Raw genomic sequence first — 23011 nt, 5'->3', positions numbered from 1 at the left:
CTACCGTTATATTGAGAGCCTCCGGACAAAAATTGATGACAGCCGCAACAAGCACGATAAGAAAGAACATTAAAATTGTCATCGAGAAAAGTAGAAAACGGAATAAATAAATAAACAGAATAGGAAATTATTTACAATGTACTGTGATGTGTAGTACAAGTGGAGACATGTGTAATAGTTTTCCGGTTGAACGAGTCGCGAGTATATTCACAACATAAAGTACGAAGCCAGGAAACGGATAACACATGAACAAATTATGTCTCTTGATAGAGAGAGAATCTCTTCTGTCGTAAACAAAATGCATTTCTCGAGGCGTAGGAGTTGCAAAAGGTACATTCACACTCACATACATATATACAATACTCGAATTCTCAACATTCTCATCGTCAAATTGTTAGAATGAGGACCGGTTTAATTGCTCTCTCTCTCTTTCTCTCTCTTTATTTCTCTTTCATCTTTACATTTGTGTGCCTCTTGTCTCTTAGTTTTCTGATATACAAAAGAATAATCTCCTTCTAACTTAATCTAAACAGCGAAAATTCATTCCCACCCACACAAAACTTGACTCATCATCATCACCATCATCATCATCATCATCATCATCATCATCGTCATCATTATCATCAGTATTTTTCTTTATCTAGAAAATTTTTATCCCCTTTAAATAAAAAGAGAATCGTAAATCCCTTTCAAGTACCGAAAGTACCAGACACAAAATTATATGGATAATAAAAAGTCATTTATGGTAAATAAATATCGCTTGTCACTTGTAAATTATTCCCCTCTACCAGGAACAAATTTAAGTTCGATATTTTATTTTTTGTTGTATTATTATTATTTTTATTATTATTACAAACTTTGCACTCGATAATTAGTATTAGCGAATTTAAGTATAGTGGAAATTTATTTGAACCAAATACAATTTATCTGACCTAATTAAAATTTATTTGAACTAAATAAAAATTATCTGAACCCAATAAAATTTATTTGAACCAAATAAAAAGTTTAGTTGGCTCTGAGTGAAATAAACTTTCTTTTTGGGCGCTTCCAATCAATTTATTTTAATTCAGTAAAGTAGTCTATTCATTGATTCGAATAAATATGTTTTTTCAGCATAAGTGCAGAAAGAAATTTAAGGTTTGTTTTCGAGGGCATTTCCCCAAAAGTTTTATCGCATTTAATGACTTTATGTGTTATGGGACAAATTCAAGTAGGCACTTAGTCGTCTTAAAATCGAACAAAAATCAAACTAACACAGCAGGAGGAGAATATTTGACCTGAATGGTTGAAACTTTTATGATTTAACGATGAAAGTAAGACATATGTATTTTGTGGGATTTCCGCGACACTCCTAATCCGTTAAAATCATTCCACAGATGTTCTTTTATGATCTTCTAGAGAAAGATATTGAGGAAGCTTAATATTTCGGCTTTTCCCCGCATTCTACCGAAAATTTCTCGAAATCTCATCATTTCGACCAAATGTAAAACAGTAAAAATTTTTCGAGTGCCTGCGGATATAATTTTTTTTTTCTTCTCTTTTTTGGTATAATCTGTGAAACACATTTACTTTTACTTTTATGACAATTGTGCGACACATGCTATCTTTCTCTTTCTTTCTCAGTCTCTAAAGGTTAGAAAAGAAGAAGAAGAAGACGAAGACGAAGATGAAGACGAAGACGATGAAGAAGAAGAAGAAGATTGAAGAATCTTATGGTTTTTCTTGGTGGTACTCATAAAGATATGGAGGGACAATGAAGAACATCCTGTTGGGTGTTTAAGTTTTAACTGTAAAGTTTTGCTGTAAAAGCAACATATATTTTGCACGCACATCCTTCCATTAAATCTCGAGGACACAAACACAAACACACACGTGCTACATAATTTAGACAAGATTTACAGCATTCGAATTAAGGGAATATTTTTTATTGTCCATGTCTCGTTCCTTAAATCGAAAGGTACGAAAGAAAATTTTATGTTTTTATTACTGAATAAATTTCGCACTTAAAAACATTGTGTGAATATTTCAAAATAAAAGAGATGAGAGAAAACAAAAAGAAAAATTACTAAACGACACCTGTATGTATTTAAATAAGTTTCTACTTTGCCAATAAATCAATATTGCGAATGTATTTATAATTTTAAACTGAACAATAAAAAGTTTAATATAAAATAATTACTGGTCATTAGAATGTAAGAGACAAATTTTGTTACTACAATGAAAGTACTTTGCGAAATTCAACATTCCATATTTGAATCAGTAAAATTTAAATGCCAATCAATGAAGATTGTCTCTCGATTTATTTGCCAATCAACTAAAGATTATTGATTTTTTTGATAACTCTTGGCTGACTTTTGGCTTCTAAATCAGACAATTTTTAATTTTTTCTACTTTTCCCCATAAAAAAAAATCTGAAGATAGAAAAAAATAATTTTTAGAAGCAGAAAAGTTTATTCAAAATCTTAAAGGTGTCTACCAATCTCTTTATTTTTCAATTCTTATTCAATTCAATTATTCATTTATTAAAGAAAATTTCAATTATTTCCAATAGAATTTTAAAAAAATTTCAAATATTTCAAAAAATTTCCATTATTTTTAAAAGAATTTTAGAAAATTTCAATTATTTTAAAAATTTTTAATTCTTTTTATTATTTAATTATTTTTGAAAGAATTGAAGAAATTTTCAATGACTTTAAAAATTCCAATTATTTTTAATAAAATTTTAGGACATTTCAATTATTTAAAAAATTTTCCACTATTTTTAATAAAAAATTAGGAAATTTCAATTACTTTAAAAATTTTCAATAATTTTTAATAGAAATTTAGAAAAATCAATTATTTCAAAACATTTGAATTTTTTAAAATAAAATTTCTGAAAATTTCAATCAAACTTTTTAAAAATTTAATGATTTTTAATAGTATTTCAGAAAATTTCAATTATTTTTAGAGGAATTTTGGAAAATATGAATTATTTCAAAAATTTTCAATTATTTTTAATAGAATTTTATAAAATTTGAATTATTAATAAAAATTTGAATTATTTTTTATAAAATTTTCGAAAACTTCAATCGAACTTTTAAAAAATTCAATGATTTTTAATACACTTTCAGAAAATTTCAATTATTTTTAAAAGAATTTTAGAAAAAATCAATTATTTCAAAAATTTTAATTATTTTTAATAGCATTTTATAAAAATTAAATTAGTTAATAAAAATTTCAATTATTTTTAAAAATTTCCATTATTTTTAATAGAAATTTTGGAAATTTCAATTATTTCAAAAATTTTCAAATCGTTGTAATAAAACTAAAAGAACTTTCAATTATTTTTAATAGAATTGAATAAGAAAATTTCAATTATTTCAAAAAGTTTCAATTATTTTTAATAGGATTGAATAAGATAATTTCAATTATTTCAAAAAATTTTCATTATTTTGAATATAAATTTACAAAATTTCAATTATTTCAAACATTTTCAATTATTTGCAATAAAATTAAAAGAACTTTCAATTATTTTTAATAATATTGAATAAGAAAATTTCATTTATTTCAAAAAGTTTCAATTATTTTTAATAAAATTGAATAAGACAATTTCAATTATTTTATAAAATTTCCATTATTTTGAATAGAAATTTGGAAAATTTCGATTATTTCAAAAATTTTTAATTTTTTGTAGGTAATAGAATAATAAAAAGAAATTCCAATTATTTTTAATAAAATTTTAGGACGTTTCAATTATTTAAGAAATTTTCCTTTATTTTTAATAAAAATTTAGGAAATTTCTATTATTTTAAAAATTTTCAATAATTTTTAATAGAAATTTAGAAAATTCAATGAAAACATTTGAATTTTTAGAGAAATTTTAGAAAATATGAATTATTTCAAAAATTTTCAATTATTTTTAATAGAATTTTATAACATTTCAATTATTTAAAAGAATTTTAATTATTTTTAAATTTTTAAAAATTTAAAAAATTAAATTTTTTTTTTTTTTTAGAATTAAATAAAAATTTCAATCATTTTAAAAAATTTTAATTATTTTTAATAGAAATTTAGGAAATTTCAATTATTTCAAAAAATTTCCATTATTTTTAATAGAAATTTTAATAAATATTTAATTACTATTCCTTTTTTTACAGCAATTGAAATTTTCAAATATTTTACTTCAAAACCTTCTGAAATTCAATTATTTTTTAAAATTTCAAGTTGTAACTAAAATTCAAATATTTTTATAAAATTTTTTTACAGAATTTCTTTACTAAATTAGTTAATTTTAATAATTTTTAGAAAATCAATTAAAAAATTATTTGAAAAAATAAGGATACGTCTAATACTGCTGTCCGGAATATGGAAAAAAATTAAAGCTTTTACTTCAAAATTCATGTCGATTTTCAAGTTTTTAATAAGTGAGTAAAATCAAAATTTTAATTATTTTCAATGATTCCTTAATTAATCAGTATTATATGTAATTACTTAATTTACTAATTTTTTAATATAATTTTTTATGTTTGTGTCATATACAGTTTGTTTCAAATGTAATTATTATTTTTTTTCAAACGCAATTTCCCTGAATTCTACACTGAACCCTTGAAAAAAAAATATATTTGACTCAGAGCCTACTAAATTGTTTATTTGTCTCAACTAAATTTTACTTGTTTCAAATAAACAATTTTCTTCTGTTAAATAAAATTTTGATTTTAAGCAAATAGTTATTTTTCTAGGCTCAGTGACAAATTTACTTTTAATTGACTCAAAATAAATTTCATCTGGTTTAAAATTTGAAATAAAATATATTTCTGAGGGTGTGAGAAAAAAGATTAGTTGGGGTCACAATTTTTTCCAAGAAAATTTTTAAATAATAATAACTAAGTGATAGTAGAACGAATTACTAATACTATTGACTATAATTAATAGTTAATAATTTGACAGTAGTACTTAATTACTAAACGTAACATTTAACACATCCGGAAATGGCCCAACTGTCCAAAGTCACCCGAGTTAAATTGCTACATTTCCTACATTTTACACGGAAAGTCTGTTTGAAACCCCAAAAAAAAAACCGAAGAAAAAAATCGTGGAAAACTAGACAGAAATAGGACGTCTGGGTAGTGAACCAAAATCAAAAAAAGATTTTTTACAGTCTCTCGTGGTGGATGACCTCCCTGACCGAAGAGGCGTCTCTCATATGATGGTCGGCGTTGGTCCATAAAGAATAAGCATAAAGTCACGATTCTCTCGCAACCCCTGCGTGTGAAAGTTTCCTCTGTGTTGTTGTGTGAGAGAGAGAAAGAGAGCGAGAGAAACGTTTGGGTGGGTGGGCAGTATCACGAGTGGTGGCACACAGAGGCTGAACTAAACCTGGCGCCGCTCGGTCGGCTTCTCCAACAATGCGTGCACTACCCCCACCCAAGATCAACAACAAAAATCCCCCTATTCCTCTTTGCCAATTCAACCCCCACCTTTTTCGCTGCTGCTGCTGCTGCTGCTGGACACACAACATTCTCGCGCCTGATGCACGGACTGAGACTATACGGGACTCTGACGCAGAACCCTAAAAACCTGGCACACACAGTAGTTCAGTCTGTTCACGAACAGCCAAGGAACTTCCAAATGCCAGACCTTCGAGCGGCGCCTGCTGCTTGAAATCGTCAGTTTGTTGCCGAGCGCCGGCGAGAGTAGACCTATCACTCTCTTGTTAAACTTTCAAAGTCTCTTAAGACCACACGATCTATCAAATATTGGATATTTTCAAAACAGAATATCACCAAATTTCTTTAAAAGTGTTCTTGTGCTTCTCTGGATTATAAACCGCAAAGTGTTGGTGATTGAATAACCCAAATTTCTGAACAGTGCAACGGTGTGTTTGTGCAATTTTTGGTTCAATTCCCTTGGAATATTTTTACACGTTTGTCTTTGCAACAGCGAGTCGATGCTTGCAGATGCAAGGAAAATGAGCATCCACGTGGTGGAATCAACGAGTGAGCTGTCCGCTTTAATGAAAGGTGATTATTTTTTTATTATTTTCTTCGAGTTTGAATTTTTCAAGTTCTATGTTACAAACTACACTTTGAACATCAGTCCGAATCATGCTTCGAACTGCTTTTCGAATCATGCTTCGAATTGCTTTTCCAATCATGTTTTGAACTGCTTTTCGAAACACACTTCGAACTGCTTTTCGAATCATGTTTCGAACTGCTTTTCGAAACACATTTCAAATTCCACTTCGGGGTACACTTCGAATTCCACTTCAAGTGACACTTCAATTTCCACTTCGAGTTACACTTCGAACTACTTTTCAATTAAAAGTTTTATTCAAATCGATTATGATAAAACAAGTGACAATACTACCTTATCTAGATAGTAATGCACAATAATCTATATAGTAATTTAAACACTAATACATAATGATCTCAATAGTAATGTACCATACTCCAAATAGTAATGCATAATAATCTGAATAGTTGAGCATAGCACAATTTTGACACTAACCCACAAAAAGCATCGGAAGATTTTTAAAAAATCGGTAAAGTTACATTAACAATAATGTAGAATAGTATGAACAGTAATGAATAGATCTAGTAATGCATAATAATCCGAATTGTAATGCATAATAATCTGAATAGTAGAGCATATCACAAGTTTGACACTAACCCAATAAGAAGCATAGGAAGATTTTTAAAAAATCGGTAAAGTTACATTAACAGTAATGTACAATAGTCTGAACAGTAATGCATAATAATCCGAATAGTAATGCATACTGATCCGAACAGCACCCATAAAAATCTAAATACTAGCCAAAAAAATATACACCAAAGCAAAATTTTGAAAAGTTGTTCCTAAATCTACTATCAAGAATATCTGGACTATATCAACTATTTGCCTCACAGTTTTTCTAACAATATCAAATTGAGACAAAAAACAAATCAAAAGTGTTGCGAAGCAACATTTTTTATTCGTTTTTTGTCTCAATTTGACATCCTTAAAAAACTTTCTTAATCCAAATACTAACGCACAGAAATCAAAATAGTAACTAGCAACCCAAAAAATATACCAAACCAAAGAAATCAAAATAGAAAAAATACCAAGCCAAAGAAATCAAAATAGTAAAAAATACCAAACCAAAAAAATCAATATAGTAAAAAATACCAAACCAAAGAATTCAAAATGTTCCTAAATCTGATACGGGACCATATTCATCATCAGTTTGTTTCACTCGATCATGCTTTTATTATTTGCAAAAATAAACATCAGCTGTTTGCTCTTTCGTTTATTACACAATTCGCCAGAACAGTGAAACAACAATATACCGGATTTTAATCATTAAGTGCGAAGATAAACAATTGACTGTTTGCAAAAACACCTGCAAAACAAGTATCTGAAGCTAATCGATTAGTTGATGCACCATTAAATATGAATTGAAGATCCACTGGTTTGTGATGATCAGATATTATTGATCAAGAAGCTTCCTACAACACCAGACACGACCAGGAATTACTCCTCTTCCTCTACTTCCTCTGTAGGATACTAGACATGATCCTTGAGATTATTCGCATAACAGTTCGGAAATTCGAACAAGATTTAGTTTCTTGAATGAAAGTAGCAATAATTGGTAGTGGAAGTAATTAATAGTAGTGACAATTAATAGTAGTGCCAATTAACAGTAGTGCTAATTAATAATAGTACCAATTAACAGTAGTGAAAATTAAGAGTAGTACCAAATTAGTAGAACCACCAGTTGAAAGAAGAAACAAACTGGTTGTTTATTTTCTACTATCAATTAATATTACAAGCAATGAATGAACAGAAATTAATAGTGGAGCCAAATTAATACTAGAAGTGGTTTTGCACAAAATTTTCCATAACTTCTATTAAGCTATTCGATTGTTCACCACACTCCGCAAGGAACTTCTAAAATCCACATCTATCTCCTCCTTCTGGCTCAATTCATCCGAAATTATGAAACTATTTCTAAAGTACATAAAAATCCGGAAAATAATTTCGGCACTTTACTTTCTTTTGCATAAGGATTCAGACAATTTTGAATCATCATACATTGGAAAAGAAGGAATAAAGTAAAACTTTTACTACTTTCGTAATAAAAGCTAAACTGCGAGGAATTTCCGCGTAATTTTTACTATTTCCTGATGAGTTTAATTTCGGATTCCGAGGTAATTTTTCGTGGAGAAATTAGTAAAATACATTTCGAATGTTACTAGAAAAAATTTTAACGAAAAGTTACAAGATCATTATTACAAATATCGTAAAATAATAGCAATCTCAGCAAAGTGATATATATTTTTTTTCCTTTAAATCTCTCGACAGGCGAAATTAGTCGTTTTTAACTTGAGGGCTAATACGGTAAAAGAGCGCGATTGCGTTTAACGGTGTCTGCGTGTAAAAGCGAGGCGATTGATAGTTGTGGGAGAGACAGGAGGTGGAATGATAATTATTGTTATGATAGGCGCCAGCCGGTCGAGAAAAAGAGAGAAGTCAAATCGTGCCGCGCACTAAAGGGAGATAGTGTGGATGAGAGAGAGAGAGAGAGAGCGCGCGCGGAATATAGAGAGACAGATAGAAACGAGTTGGCGGAGAGGCTGTGTGTGCAAGGACCGGGAGCGAGAGAGAATAATAGTTGTGGTTCTGCAAGAGCGGATCTCTGATCGGAGCAAAAGAGATAGACAGGGCGCGGCGGCGCCAGCGTGGGTCGCCGAGCCGCCACAGACCCGATCGAGCGACGCTCATGGACCCCTTGACCGCGCTCTCCAAATCTCCCTTCCGATCACTATCCTCTCATTCCTCCTTCACTCTTCTTCCGCATGAGATAATGGACTAGCTTCTTATCATCTTCTACATAGTCATTGATTTTTCCCTCGAGCAATAGAGAAACATCTACAATTTTTGCCCCCCTTCAAATCAACTCTAATTTAAATCAAAAATTCTCTTTTCAGCCTCCGACTTTTTTCAACCAAGGTGTCACTGACTTAACATTTGTTTTTAACTTATTTCCACCTAAATTCACTTCACCTGATTGCAATTAAGTTGAATATGGTAAAAAATAGTTTAACCCTTAAAGCTTACCCTGGGTGTTACCACCCAGAGTACCCTTTAAGGGTTAAATCCCCCTAACAGTATTTTCAAATTTCCCTTGGTTTCTAAATCTAAAATTAATTTTTTTAAAGGGCCTTGCACGTGTTTACAGTAACATTCCTCACAGGTTGTTGAATGACTCATCGAATAATTTACACCCCATGGCGAGGAAATATTTTCTTTTCCCAAAAAACCCAAAATCGGTATTAAAAAGTTTTGGGACGTACCGAATGACACAACAAAAATTGTTCCTAACCGAATTATTCAACAAAGTTAAACATTGTTTTGTTTTAAAGCCAAAGTAAAATTTTCAGAAATTAAGTGGGGTCCTGATACCTGGGTGCTAGTTCTTAAAGATCTAGAAATTAAGAAGAAAAATTGCACTCACCCCAACAGGTGCTGAAGAAGATGAGATTCCTGGAACAAAAAAGAAAACATTGAGAAACAAGGGAAAACATTAAAATACAAAAGAAAACATTAAGAAACATTAAAATACAAAAGAAAACATAAAGAAAGAAGAGAAAACAATAAACACGAAAGGGAACAACATTAATAAACAAAAAATACCGTCGATTACTCTCGTCTCGCCGATTCGTTGAGTAAAAAAAAAGAATTGCAAACGAATAGTAAAAGTCCAGAGTGTAAACGATACGTTATTGTGTAAAACAGGTATAAATGCTTAGTCACGAGAGCATGCTTTCCACCCACCTGTGCTTTTCTAGCACCTGCTACCTGCGAATCCTCAATTTTCCCCGCCTCTTTAACAGGGATCACCACCACTACTACTTCCACTACTACTTCCACTACTAAAAAAAGGCCAACTTTCATTTAATCCCCAATTCTCTTCTCTAAATAGTTTCTTTCATGCTCACATGCTTGCACATTTCGACCCTCTCTCTCACTCGACAAATATCCATATACAGAAGGCGTGGCGGAACCATATCAGACTTATATTATGCACCTTTTTTCCGGAAAGCCACACGATTATCAGACACCACTATCTGAATCGATTATGACACCCCACAGGAAATAATTGTGCAGGCTTTTAATATGCGCGCCACTTCCTCGGGAGTTAACGGACCAATTGCAGATAAAAACACACCTGTGCTGTTGCGTCGGTTCCTCGCTCGGAATTTCATTTAATTTTTTTATGTTCGAGTTCTCTCTTGAAGCAGAAGTGTCTAGACGTTCAGAAACAGTATCCAAACCATTGCAATTTTCCATTTTTTGGGCCACCTTCGGACTGTTGATCCTAAAATTTACTAAGTAATAAAGTTAGAGGCATACAGATACCGATCACTTTTTAGGATTTAAACCTAAAAAACTGTATTTAATTTTTGACATGAAATTTAAATGCTGACGTCAGAGAATAATAGTGACTTGAATAGTCGAGAGAATAGTGTTCGGAGTGTTAGGAATAACTGACGAATCGGACACAAGCTCGGCACGTGGGTCTCGTACTCCTACGCTTTCGGATTACATGTCGACTGTAAATACCTACGCGTGATACGCATCTGGAGTGACATACGAATTCTCACTTGCAAACGACAATTCCACACACCACGGCGCAAATAATGAAATAATGACAGACACTTAATATTTGTCGTCTAATCTAATCATACATTCGGATGCGTCCCATTATCCACATGGCTAGACTATCCGACAATTACGTAAAAAAAAAAATGCGGACAAAGTCGTCGACATTCTTGACGCGATGATTATATTAGAAAAAATCATCAATTCCGCGCAGTTCAGTTTGAAATCTTTCTGTTCTAAAACTTTTTAAAAAATTAGTCAAAAAGTTAAAGTAAACTCAATTTTGGAACCAGTTGCAATTTAAAGTCTCCTCTGAAACACGTGTTTTGAAAACGTTTCGCGGTTATTAATTAAAAGCGGTAGGATTAAGCACAACAGGACAAATATTAACTCAAGATATCAGTTGAAACCATATGGTAAAAATTTACATCGGAGAGAAAACAAATGCGATAACTGTCGACGAGATTTAAATTTTCCACTAAGATACAGGCAGCATTTAGAAAAAAGCATTTACAAAGTATAGAAATAATTTGTCTGTCAAAAACGAAATATATTCAATTTCTCAAGAGCAATACAACTTTTCGGTCAAAAGATATCGAATCACACAACCATACGGACAACTATATTTACAACTTTACATACAAATATTTATTTGTATTTGCCGGTGGATTTTGAACAGCAGCGCAGTGGGTGTTCGCATTCCACATCTATACATGTGGAAATCAGCGAATTAAACGCGCGAGGATACCAACACTTTCATTCTGTCTAGTACAATGAGCGCGCACATGTACAACCCACGTAAATGCAAAAGTCTAATATCTACGAACTTGTAAGGCATAAATAAAGTGCACTAATGTCGGTACGACGGTACGATATATATTTACACGTAGTACCTGTTTAACTCTTAATAAATATGTGTATATTCCGTCGAGTGGAACTTGAGGACGTTAATGGAGAAAGATAATTTACACGCCGCGCATATAAAGGCTACGTAAAATCGCTAATGAACAATAAACATACTTTTTAGGTTTTTTTCCCCCATTTTCTCTAAATGTCTAAATATTCGTTTCAAGTTTGAATTTCAAGAAGTAGAAATCGAATGCAAAAGTGAACCTTGGATTAAAAAGCGCCGAACTTGAAGTCATCCATATGACCTAAATCATTGTGTCGACGCTAAGCTGTCAAAGAAACTTTTGGAAAAGTTCAACAATCTTTTGCGGAAGGTTTAGAAAACTAATCTTTTGGTGACTTTTAGAGATAAAAATGCTAATAATTGACGCTCAGCGTCGACGCTAACTTCAGAAACACGTGAATGAAAATACTGACATAAGTAAAAAACCATCATTAAAATTTCGATTTAGTTCCACACTTTTACGACCAAAGAAGCTAAATTCAAGAACACAACAAAAATTCCGTAAATCCAGCAATTATTTCATCATTATTCTCTTTTCTCGGCGCAAATAATGAAAAACTTGTTTCATTCGTTACACGAGTGCAAAAATGTTGTTCGCAAAAAGCCGGAACCTTGTAAAATAGTAAACAAATCGCGGAAATGGATGAGATAGGGTAATGAGAGCCGCTGTTGGTTATAAAGGCAAAGGAGGAGAAGAAGAAGAAGAAGGAGCGATTGAGCGCGGGGGGTAGAGTGTATGGCGCTAGCCAGATGTCGTGTCGCGCCGCTCAGCGTCCGAGACGACGCGAGTCGCTGGGTCTTGTGAATCTGTTTTGCGAATATAGTGTGTGTGTGGGTGTTACTGTGAGCGCGTGCGGTAGCAAATCTTTCAATGTGTATTTCAATGTGTTTTTGCGTATGTATCGCGTTTGCGTTTAAGTGGGCGAGAGAGGCGACCAGCTGTGCCGCGCCACGATTCACCGTCGCCGCGCTGTCGCGACTCCCACAGTACACACATAATATATAACAGCGGAATACTTTTCTAGTCTCTCAAACCGATTGATACTCTCCGAGAGTTGGAGAAAAAACAAAATGAAAATCCTCCTCTTAGTGATTACATTTGATAGCAGCAAACTTCAGTTTCCTCTACGCGTTATCACGCGTATTTTTTTGTGTATCACGTCACGAAGATAATTAGCTTATTCTAATTCTATCACTACTATTGTATTCTAGCTATTTTTGTACCTTTTTTGTATTTGTAAGTTTTTGTTTCTACATTCAACAATTTCGGATGGTAATTTTCGTTGTTTATTAGGTCCCAAGTTATCACTAGTGCACCACCCGTAATTCATTCTACTTTATCAATTCGATTGTTTGTCTCCTCGCCCCAAGCATTATTATGCCCATCGTTTATTGTTAGCCACATTATTATGTCCATTGTTTGTTATATTTGCAAATTTACAGTCGCAATTGTTAGTTATAACCACCGTCAATGTTTCTATTAGTCTAATACGTTAATGTTGCAACTATTTATTACACAATGCTCTGCTATTTCAATTGTTCCAAAACTGCTCCAAATGCAGTTGATGGTTTTCATTATCTTCTTTAAAAAAATAGTACTTTTTAGAATTCTTGTAGTTGAACTCTTTAAATCTTCTAATCTTCGAAAACTCTTCGAATTCTCATAGTCGCCGTTTTCTTAAAAGTATCAAATTGATACTAAATTGGATCAAGTTGATGCCAAAAGATTCGGATCCCTTTTTGATTTGATTTTTAGTATATCAATTCTTGACTTGCAAGACGCTTTTGATTTTCACCTTCCGCTGTTTTCAAAATTGGACATTATATTAAATGCGTAAGTGAGTCGCGTTTACGAGCGGATGTGACCGAACGGATTTTCAAATCGCATTCGATTTATTCATTGCGACGTGTATCGTTGCACAAGTTTTGCTTTCTTTCAATTGCAAAATTTACCGTGTGTTTGTCGTTTTTGCATTCGATGCTCGATCATGAGGAATCACATTATAAAATGTTGCGCATTGGGATTTACCATTATCGTATAGGTTCAATGAACCACTATACGATTGACGGACACTAGGAAAATTTTTCCAAAGAATAGAAAAAGAGGAAAAATTTCAAGACGATACAAAGTTCCTCCAGTTAGCGTCGACGCTAAGCTTCTAAATTTGTTTTCTTACGCAGAAGCAAAAGCAAAAATTAACTCAATTCTTGATGGTCGTGAACCTATAGTGTCGACAATCATTGTCGAAAACTATTTTTTTAAACACTTCAGCACTACAAATGGTAATTTTGTTGTTGGTTTTTAAGTCTACATCGCATGAGAATTATTTTCAAAATAAAGATTCATAATAATCGGGATTTTGTGAAAGGAAAATTTACACGTTTTATCAAAGCGGAAGATGATGATGTGCTTATAATCAATCGATCCGTGACGATTTTAATTAACTCGAATGAAATTTTAACAAGTGTGGCGTGATCGGAATAATTTATTATAATCAGGTGAATATCAAATTTTGCAAAGCGCAAAAAAGAAAAAACAAATTTACTATAGCTCCCTTTTGGAACCTTAGTTTAATTGAACTAATTTCTTCTTACCTTTGTTTCAAAATATAGATATTATTTTAGAACTTTTTTTATACCATGATAAGAACAGAATGCCGAATGTTTAGGAAAAAACAACGAATTTTTATCTTGAAAACTGACCTAGAATACATAAATTTTTTTTATTGATACTAGTACCCTAATTGGATTTTTCTCTTTTTGGTTCTGGAAAAAAAGAAACTTCAGAGTTTTGTCACTTTGGTGAATATTTTGGAAAACTTGAATCTAATGAAAATGAGGAAGAAAGAGAGAGAGAGAAAATTATTTTGAAAACGCATCGAATGGATATTCGAAACGCATTTGTTGTTGCGTCAGAAAATATTTTTAAACCTCGATAAATAATGAGGAAATAGTTTTGCGGGGAAAATTTGTTTTGGTTTTTAGAGGATGCAAAACATATGGATGTCTGTGAGAATATTACACACAAACACGTGGTCATTGAGAAATGAGATCAGGGCATCGACAGTTGCGGTGTTCCGTTTGTGAGAGAGACTCGCGCATATATATGTCTAGGCGACATGAGAATTAAATCAGAATTAATGGCTTCGATAACCGAACTGTCGGGTGATCTATGACCTTATGGCTATGGCGTATTAGAGATGAGAAGATGAGAATGCGAGAGAGAAGGATGGAAGAACCTATATCTTAAACGATTCGATAAGCGACTCGAACCGCGGACCTTTAGGCGTTGTACATGACAGGCGGTCGTCTGCTCTTGATAAATCACGAGCCATTCACTTTCTTCTTCTTCTTCTTCTTCTTCATCTTCGCATATATGTGTGCGTATACGTTCGTTTGTTCCTTAAAGTCCAGAATTCTGTTTGGAAATCAGGAATTTTGTGAGGAAGAGAATAAAATTTTGGGTATAATCCTTAACTGTAAAGTTACTTATTTAAAAAAAATCATGTTTTAAAAAAGTAGAAAGTGCGTTATTGTCGTAGGGGTGTTTTTTTTTAATTTGTGATTAGAGGAAGTTTCTGTAGATGTTACGACACATAAAGTGCCGACCTTGCCGTGCAGTCACGCCTTTTGCTCAGCATAATTTCAGTCCTTTCCGAAGATGTGCGTGGAGATTGCAGATAATGACCGGCAATTTGCCGCCTTTTCACGCGATTCGGTCGCACTTCAGTTTCCTTGGCACGACAAACGTTCTCATCTGTCCCTTTCCAATCTTATTATATTATAGAGTTGTTACACATAATTCCTGTATTTTATCCTCCCGGTGAAATCGATTTTTGCCAGGTGCGAATTCAAGCTTATTTCTCGATACCGCTAATAAAATTTTCAACTTTATTGTTACCTCATCATTTCATTTGGTTTTCGAAAAGCTAAATTTTTTAGTTTAACACAATATATTTCGTTTCAAAATATATTTTGACTTTTAGAAAATAGTTTTTGACGCTAACATAGCAGGAACATGGATTTTCAAAATCCGTTAATAAGAAAAAGAAGAAGAAAAAGAGATCAGTAGGTCGCAATACTTGAAATGTTTTCACGGTCTAAAATTATCGCAAGAAAAACGAGGGATGAGAGAGGAAAATAAGTGTGACTATTGGTTATGCGTTTGCACATATGTCGCAAGTTATTCTTGTCCCACTATTTGAACAACTGCCGAATGAGAACGTGGAGCCAAACATTATAGATAGCGAAACAATTTGCAGATCTGTCAATAGACGAATCCACGTGTCTTCAATTTTTTTTCCTCTATTAACATTTCCACTGTTCAAAAACATTTAATAGGAAAATGTTCCCAGAATTATTTTTCAAAATAAAATTCGATGACGTGAATGTTCTCTTCCTTTCAGTTTATTTTTTTCTTGTTTTCTTTTTTTTTTTGTTAGTCAAAGAAGAGGTCGGGTGAAAAGTTCGTATCTTTCGCGTCGGACCATTCCGATGTTTATGAACGCAAAGATCGATCGTATATGCCTGAATGGCGCCTGTCGGCGACCTCGGGGTCCTCGACGGGTGACCACGCATTGACTTGAAAACTTCTACATGCGCTCTCTTTCTCTCTCTCTCTCTCTCTCTCTCACTCTCTCTCTCTCTCTATAGTAGTCGAGCTCTCAATAGCAGACGCTTATCATCCAATTTCACAACAGTGTTTATATATTTGTCTGTGTGCGTGTAGGTGTATGTGTGCTTCTCGACTGTTATGAATATATATTGGAAGCACGGTCCCAAGCGCATATTGTATAAACTTTACTGTTAAAGCTCCACGTGCGCGTTCGCGATTAACGCTCAAGTCAGCAGATGTTCGATAGACGTAATCCCCGGTTTGCTTATCACTCGACGATAACGAGTGCTTCAGCACCAGGTGGCCGAAAAAACACTTATCATTTTTACAATTTTCTAAAAGTATCGTAGATTCCCCCTCCTAACCCCCCGAAAAACCAAGATCCCTAAAGTTATCACTGTCGTTAAGCGTCGAAAAATATTTTTTACGCGAAACGAATTTTAAACATTTTGCAACTTTATAAAGTACGTCTCAGTTCACTTTTGCTTTTGTTCTACTTATTTGTTTAATAAAATAAAAATTATATTTCGAAAAAGAACTAAATTATTAAAGTCCCATTACTTGTTTGTAAAAATTCGATTTGAATTTCGCGCCAAAAGTTCTGTAACCGTCCGTCCAGATGTCGATAAAACTCTCTCACAAGCGGAACTACAACGCTCAGGCCATAACATTTAGTAAGTTACGAAACATTATAATCTGATTCGTTTACTGTTTAATTACATGTTAATTATTAGTCACATTAATTTTGACAAATTTCTTTGAGTACAATAGTAAAACTTAAAAAAATTTGTCAAAATCGAGAAAAAACATAAAATTTACAAAAAAAAACCCAAAAATCCTTTTTTGACGCATGTTTCAAAGACCTAAAAAACGAAAGAGAAAAAAGCACTTTACACACCTTATTTTGCTGATTCACTTTTGTATGCTAATGCACACCTTTTTGGATTCTATAATTTTTTTTTTCTTTCAAAATGATTCATTACACCCGATATTAGCCGTTCTTGAGTAGGATGTAACAATTATTCGAAAAGCAACGTGGGAGACGCGGTGTATTATACAAAAATTATAAATGAACAATGACAAACAAATGCCACAACAGTGTAGGAGCACATGAACAGTTTTTAAAGTGCTTAAACACAATTGTTCCAAATTGTCATTCGATTAAAATTTCTATCATACTTGTCGTAAATTTCAAAAAGGAGGAAATTTGTGATAATTTCAAATGCAATAAAATAATTTTCTTGTTAATTACATATTTCTTTAATTTATTTACTGTATTACTAATTTCAAATATATTATTTCGAATGATTCAATTAAAATTTATTAATTTTCAATTACTAGAAACAAAATGTTCAGAGTATATAAATTACGTCGAAGCAGCACAATAATAAATGTGTGAATTTATGTGAAAATATATGTATAGTGTATGATTAAACATCGCACACTGAGGCGTTATGACACAAGCAGATAGTCCACGTGCGTGACAAGTTGTTTGTAAATTTGAATCCTTAGAAACAAGACGCAACAGGCGCTAAACCGTAAAACGCAATTTACTTTCGTAACCGGAGAATTCACGTAAGCAAAGTGCAATCGGAGTGCAATCATTTCAAGTTTATCACTCTGATAAGAATATTGTTCGGATGAAAAACAATGCACTGCTCGATGTTATTTAGAAGCAGGTTCTCTGCTACCGAGTTCAGTTATATTCATTTTATTCCATCATTTTTATTATTATAAATAATAAAAAAATATTTTTGGAAATCATAAAATTATATAAATAATAATATAACAATTATATTTTATTATAATCTAATAATATTGTTATTATTATTATTATTATTATTTATAATGAACGAGCCAACTAAAAATTAAAAATACCCTTTATTATCATTATTTCTAAATGACCCACTTTTCCAAATGTATTATTATCCACAACTACCACTTTTTATTCCTAAACGAACCAAAGAGGAGAAAACAAATTATAAACTAAAGTCCGAGAGTATTGCAGAGAGCATAAAAGGAGAAAGGAATATATACTTGATTCTCATCTCGAGTGTGATATAAAATACACTGATTAACTGGTTTGTTAGATAGAACCGATCGCCATGAATCATGTTCATTACGGGCTGATTATAATCGAAGTGACATTGAAAAAGGTTTAGACTTCGTTAGTCTCTGTGTATGATGATCGATCGTCAATCTCCTAGGGTGTTGAAGATATATTTCACTATACAAAAGAATACAAAAAAAAAAATTATAAATACCTGTAAGAAAAATGGTCGAAATCACTTTATTTCATGTACTTACAACAAATTAAATTCTAAGAAGAAATTCTCTCTCATAAAACCTTACGCATTACACACGAAATTCAAGATCGACGAAAATGGAATCACACACGGTTCCAGAGATCTAAAATCGTGATGAGTCGTTGGAATTGCAGCTGCAAAGATATTCCAAGAAGGTTTGTTGTCGCATCTTCTTTTCCTTATATAGAAAAGACGAACCAATGCAATGTGCTTCGATTTCATATAGCCAAGATGATTGTTCATCAGAAACGAAATTATTTCCTTTCCTAAAGACTAAATTCCGCCTGTGTAATAATTTTCACGGTTTATTTTTACACTCCCATAAAAAAAACTTCGGCATTAACGATTTAAGGTACATAATGTTAGATGTTAGAATTATTAGCCGATTTATGTGGGGAAAAGATTATGAAAGAAAAAATACATTAAGACAAAAATCGGGGTTTTAATCATTTAGAATAAGAATAAGAGAGAGAAGGGGGTTTACAGATCAGTAAATCCCTATATAATCCAGGCGCGCGAGACATTTAGGAAAAGAAAAAAAAAGTTGAGCAAGCAGATCGAGAACAGCCGTTTCACTGTTCTTTATATGCGGCGGAAGCTGTGAAGACGGACACGTGCGTTCAGAGAGAGAGAGTTTATTCTAACTTTAGTACCGCATTACTGGGAGTCCCGACGCGTTTTCGACCCGCGGAATCCGTGGGCGAAATCAACTATATAACGGGATGTTTTCTATAACGATTTAATGCGTCAGCCGAGCATCTGGCGTGCAGAACTCTCCGATCAATTATAAACACGTCGATTGGAAAACAATTCGATCAGCATTTCCAAATATTAAAACAATGCAAACAGGAATTTCACTTTTCGCCTTGATATTTCATTTTCACCTGATTTCTCGAACATTAACCAAAAATATTTAATCAGTAGTAGAATTTATCACTCGCGGTAAAAGCTTCCTTCTTGTTCCAAAAAGAATGTTAGAAGACATTTTTTCGTGGTTTTCGAATTTCTTTAATTAGGACTAAATGAATTAGCATAAAGCCTACTTTTCTTCAAAATAGATGTACTTAGCTACCTAAGATAGTTTTGCTGAAAGATAATATCCAACTGCAGCCTACAGAACACACTGTAAAGCCTTATGGGTGTCAAACAACCATGTGTGCGGAAAAGAACAGTTTAGGAAGTGTGCTTTAAGTGCTGACTAAAAAGAACAACATTTTTCACCTTTAATTTCCACCTGAAATCCCTTTCGACAATTTTCAAAACACGAAATTTACATTTCCTTGCGGTGGGGAAAAAATATATTTTATCTCGAACGAGAAGATCGCCGCCTTGCTCGCGTCGAACGATAAATAATTGACTGACTTCGATCGATCTTGGACGACAGTAATTTATCGAACCTACAAGTAGGGACCTATATGGTGTTGTTGAGGCATCAGGTTTCTCGATTACAGAACGTTGGCGGTCTTTCTCTCGCTCTCTTTTCATCGGTTCCGATGTTTTTGTCCTTTCCTTTTTAACCTCCCCTCCCATACCCTTCTTTTCGTTTCGCAACTTCTCCGCACGTCCACCTCCTTTATCTTTCCCTAATTCCCTTTCTTCTTCATCTTCTTCTTCTTCTCGCCCAAACGCGGAATCATCTTCGCCAAAGAGATGCCCAGCGACGACCGCCACATGGCGCTGGCGCCAACCTCGTCTCCGATCGTTGCTCCTTTTATTGCCTTCTCTTCTCAAGTCCCTGGAGCATGCAACTCTTGACTTCTATTGAAAGCCTCTTTCGTTATTCGACATGCTCTTGACCTCCCACCACACAATCTTTTCGGAATTCGATAAAAAATTCTTATCCCTTTACTCTGGATTATGCTTTTGATTATTTTACCTAAACAATGTGTAAGGATCTAAATCGTTTTTATTTTTGTAAATATGCCGTTTGGGGTACCCCAATCGATAATTACAATTGTTAGGATTTTTATTATCAGTAATACAAATCTAACTCATGTATCTTCTTTTTTTGTTACAGCCGGAGTCATGGAAGGTTCAGAGCGGGACGCTGGTTTTTGCAGTGGAGCTGACGAGGACGATATGTCAGGCCTGCATTCGCCGAGCGCATCCGAAGACAGTGTCGAGGTTCAAGTGACGCCGATTTCTTTGCGAAACAAAAGAAAATTAGCGGAGCCGAGAAAAATCCTCGAACCCAGTACAGCACCACTGAAAAAGCGACGAAGATTCGAAATTCTCCAAGAGACGGACGAGGAAAGTCGACCTGCAACATCCCCCTCACCCAGTCCCTTCAGGCCCTGGAGTTCATCAACAAAAACCGAAAGCAAAAAATCCGTTAATTCCTGTTTCAATGTCGACAAAGCAAAAGATAGTAGTGACGAGCAAAAGCAAACCGAAGAGGAACAAAAGAAAGAAGAAAGAAAAGAGTTGTACCTCCAGGAAGAGGCACAAAGACGTTACGAAGCCAGAATTCAGGAGGAGGTCCTCCAAAGACTCCACGAGTCAAATCGAAGACCAACCTCACCCTCGGAATGTTCCACTCGTTCATCGGTTTACTCCGGTCAAAGGCGAGAATCCCGTCAGAGGTTTGAACCGCCACTTCCACCGCCGCCACCGCCAATGTCAGCCCATCAAAGGCTTCAAGACGAACCACTCTCTCTGGTTCTTCGAGGCGAAGTTCTCCGAGGTGAAGTTCCCCGAGTGCCCTCCCATCCGGCAGTAAGTGGCGGCTCCTTCGAGAGGCCGACGACCTACCACATGGATCACGTATTACCATCTCAGACGACATCCAACGATCACGCGAGGCATCATCTTCCTAACGGTCAGCAGAGAAATTACAAGAACATGACCCGCGAACGGAGGATAGAGGCGAACGCAAGGGAACGAACGCGGGTGCACACAATCAGCGCCGCGTTCGATACCCTTCGACGTGCGATACCCGCATACTCCCACAATCAAAAACTATCCAAACTCTCGGTTCTCAGGATCGCGTGCAGCTACATCATGACCCTCAGTAAAATAGTCAACACACCCGAGGGCGAACCCGAGAACAATGTCTCCCTCGGTGCTTGCGTCGATCTTGTCTCCAAAACAATACAAACCGAGGGCAAACTAAGAAAAAAGAAAGACGAATAATTCCCATTATTAATCGTATCCAAAAGTTGGACATTCAATTCTCATTTCTCAATCTTCAAGAATCCGAAAGTTTAAACCCGAAAGAAAGTAAACTTATCCAACTAAGATCCAACTAAAAGTTGGGATCTTCAAAAGATTGGTTTTTGGAAACCGAAAAACATAGTCCGAAACCCATCAGAAAGTAAACTTATCCAACCAAGATCCAACTAAGAGTTGGATCTTCAATAATCTTCAAAAGATTGGTTTTTGGAAAAAACCAACTAAATAGTCCAACTAAATAGTCAAATACGTGGGAATTATTATTATAATACGTCATTTTAAAGATCAAATTCTCAAAGCCATTGAGTCTCTTTTACCTGACCTACCTTTACTCCAAGATGCTCAAAGCTGTGCTCGCCAACTTGCCTAAGTGTTAATTTAGATAAAATGTATAAATCAGTGCCAGATATGCTTGACAATATTTAATAAATGATAGCGAATCTAGTTCCCCCTCACACCCCCTCTCTAGTTTCCGATGTAGAACTCAAATCTCTGTCGTTTTTTCGTCTTCTCGTTATACACGACAATAAAAAAAAAAAAACTCAACAATCGTTAGAATATTTAAGTAAATAAAAATTCTTTCCAAAAACAACATATATGTACTCTGTCTTATCCAAAATAATCTTTGTCTTCGAATGATAAAAACTATTTCACTCTCTAAATCTGCTGGCAACAAAAAAGTTTTTTTTGTAGAATAGGGAAAATTTTAACAGGCCTCGGATGGACTTTAAGACACATGAAAAAAAGCCGCTTTAGTCGATTAAAAATACAAAAAAAGGCGAAAAATTCTATTTAATTCAGTGTTGCAACAAAAATTTTATCAATTTAAAGAATTTTTTAGGCCAATTTCCAATTTTAAAAAATTCTTTAAATTAATGTATTTAAAAAACCACAAAAAACATTCATCTAATTAAAAAAGTTTTATCTTTGTAACTGTAATTATTATTCATGTTTTTTTAAAAGTTATTAAGGTATAATATTTTTTAAAAATTATGATAAAGAAACTCTTAAAATTAATTTTTGAAAAATATTTTCAAATAATTTTTCAAATAATTTTTTAAAGATAATAGTCTTTTAATTATATATATATATATATATATATATATATATATATACGGTTGTGGTATTTTTAACAATCTAATTAAAAATCGTAATTAACAAAGAGAAATTATAGGCATTTTTTTCCTAAAGATATTTAATGATTTCTAAAAAAATGTTTCATAAATATATTAATTTTGGAAATTTTTGTATAAAAATTATGCAAATTATTATTTCTTCTTTTTCAAATAATAATTGAATTTTGTTAAAAAATTGTGATAAAAAATAGGAATTTTATAAAAAAAAATTTTTTTCTTTTTTAAAAAGCAACTCATTATTTTGTGAACA

General features: G+C 33.2%; 1 protein-coding gene across 2 annotated transcripts; it reads left to right on the top strand.

Moving 5' to 3' along the window:
* The first annotated feature begins 5513 nt into the window (after window positions 1–5513).
* Window positions 5514–22465, top strand: LOC122499859 (T-cell acute lymphocytic leukemia protein 1). 2 transcript variants are annotated; one of them, XM_043608394.1, is made up of 2 exons: window positions 5514–5999; window positions 20472–22465. In XM_043608394.1, the coding sequence occupies exons 1-2, from the start codon at window positions 5927–5929 to the stop codon at window positions 21584–21586; spliced, it is 1188 nt and encodes a 395-aa protein (XP_043464329.1). In that variant the 5' UTR covers window positions 5514–5926; the 3' UTR covers window positions 21587–22465. The 2 variants fall into 2 exon arrangements, with proteins under 2 accessions (XP_043464329.1, XP_043464330.1); XM_043608395.1 differs by lacking the exon at window positions 5514–5999 and adding an exon at window positions 10933–16822.
* The last annotated feature ends 546 nt before the right edge of the window (window positions 22466–23011 follow it).

This window comes from Leptopilina heterotoma, unplaced genomic scaffold (genome assembly GCF_015476425.1).
Source record: "Leptopilina heterotoma isolate Lh14 unplaced genomic scaffold, ASM1547642v1 Lhet_177, whole genome shotgun sequence".
Classification (NCBI taxonomy): Eukaryota; Metazoa; Arthropoda; class Insecta; order Hymenoptera; family Figitidae; genus Leptopilina; species Leptopilina heterotoma.
Note: the sequence above shows the minus strand (reverse complement) of the source record. Positions and strands in the feature narration are given on the sequence as shown.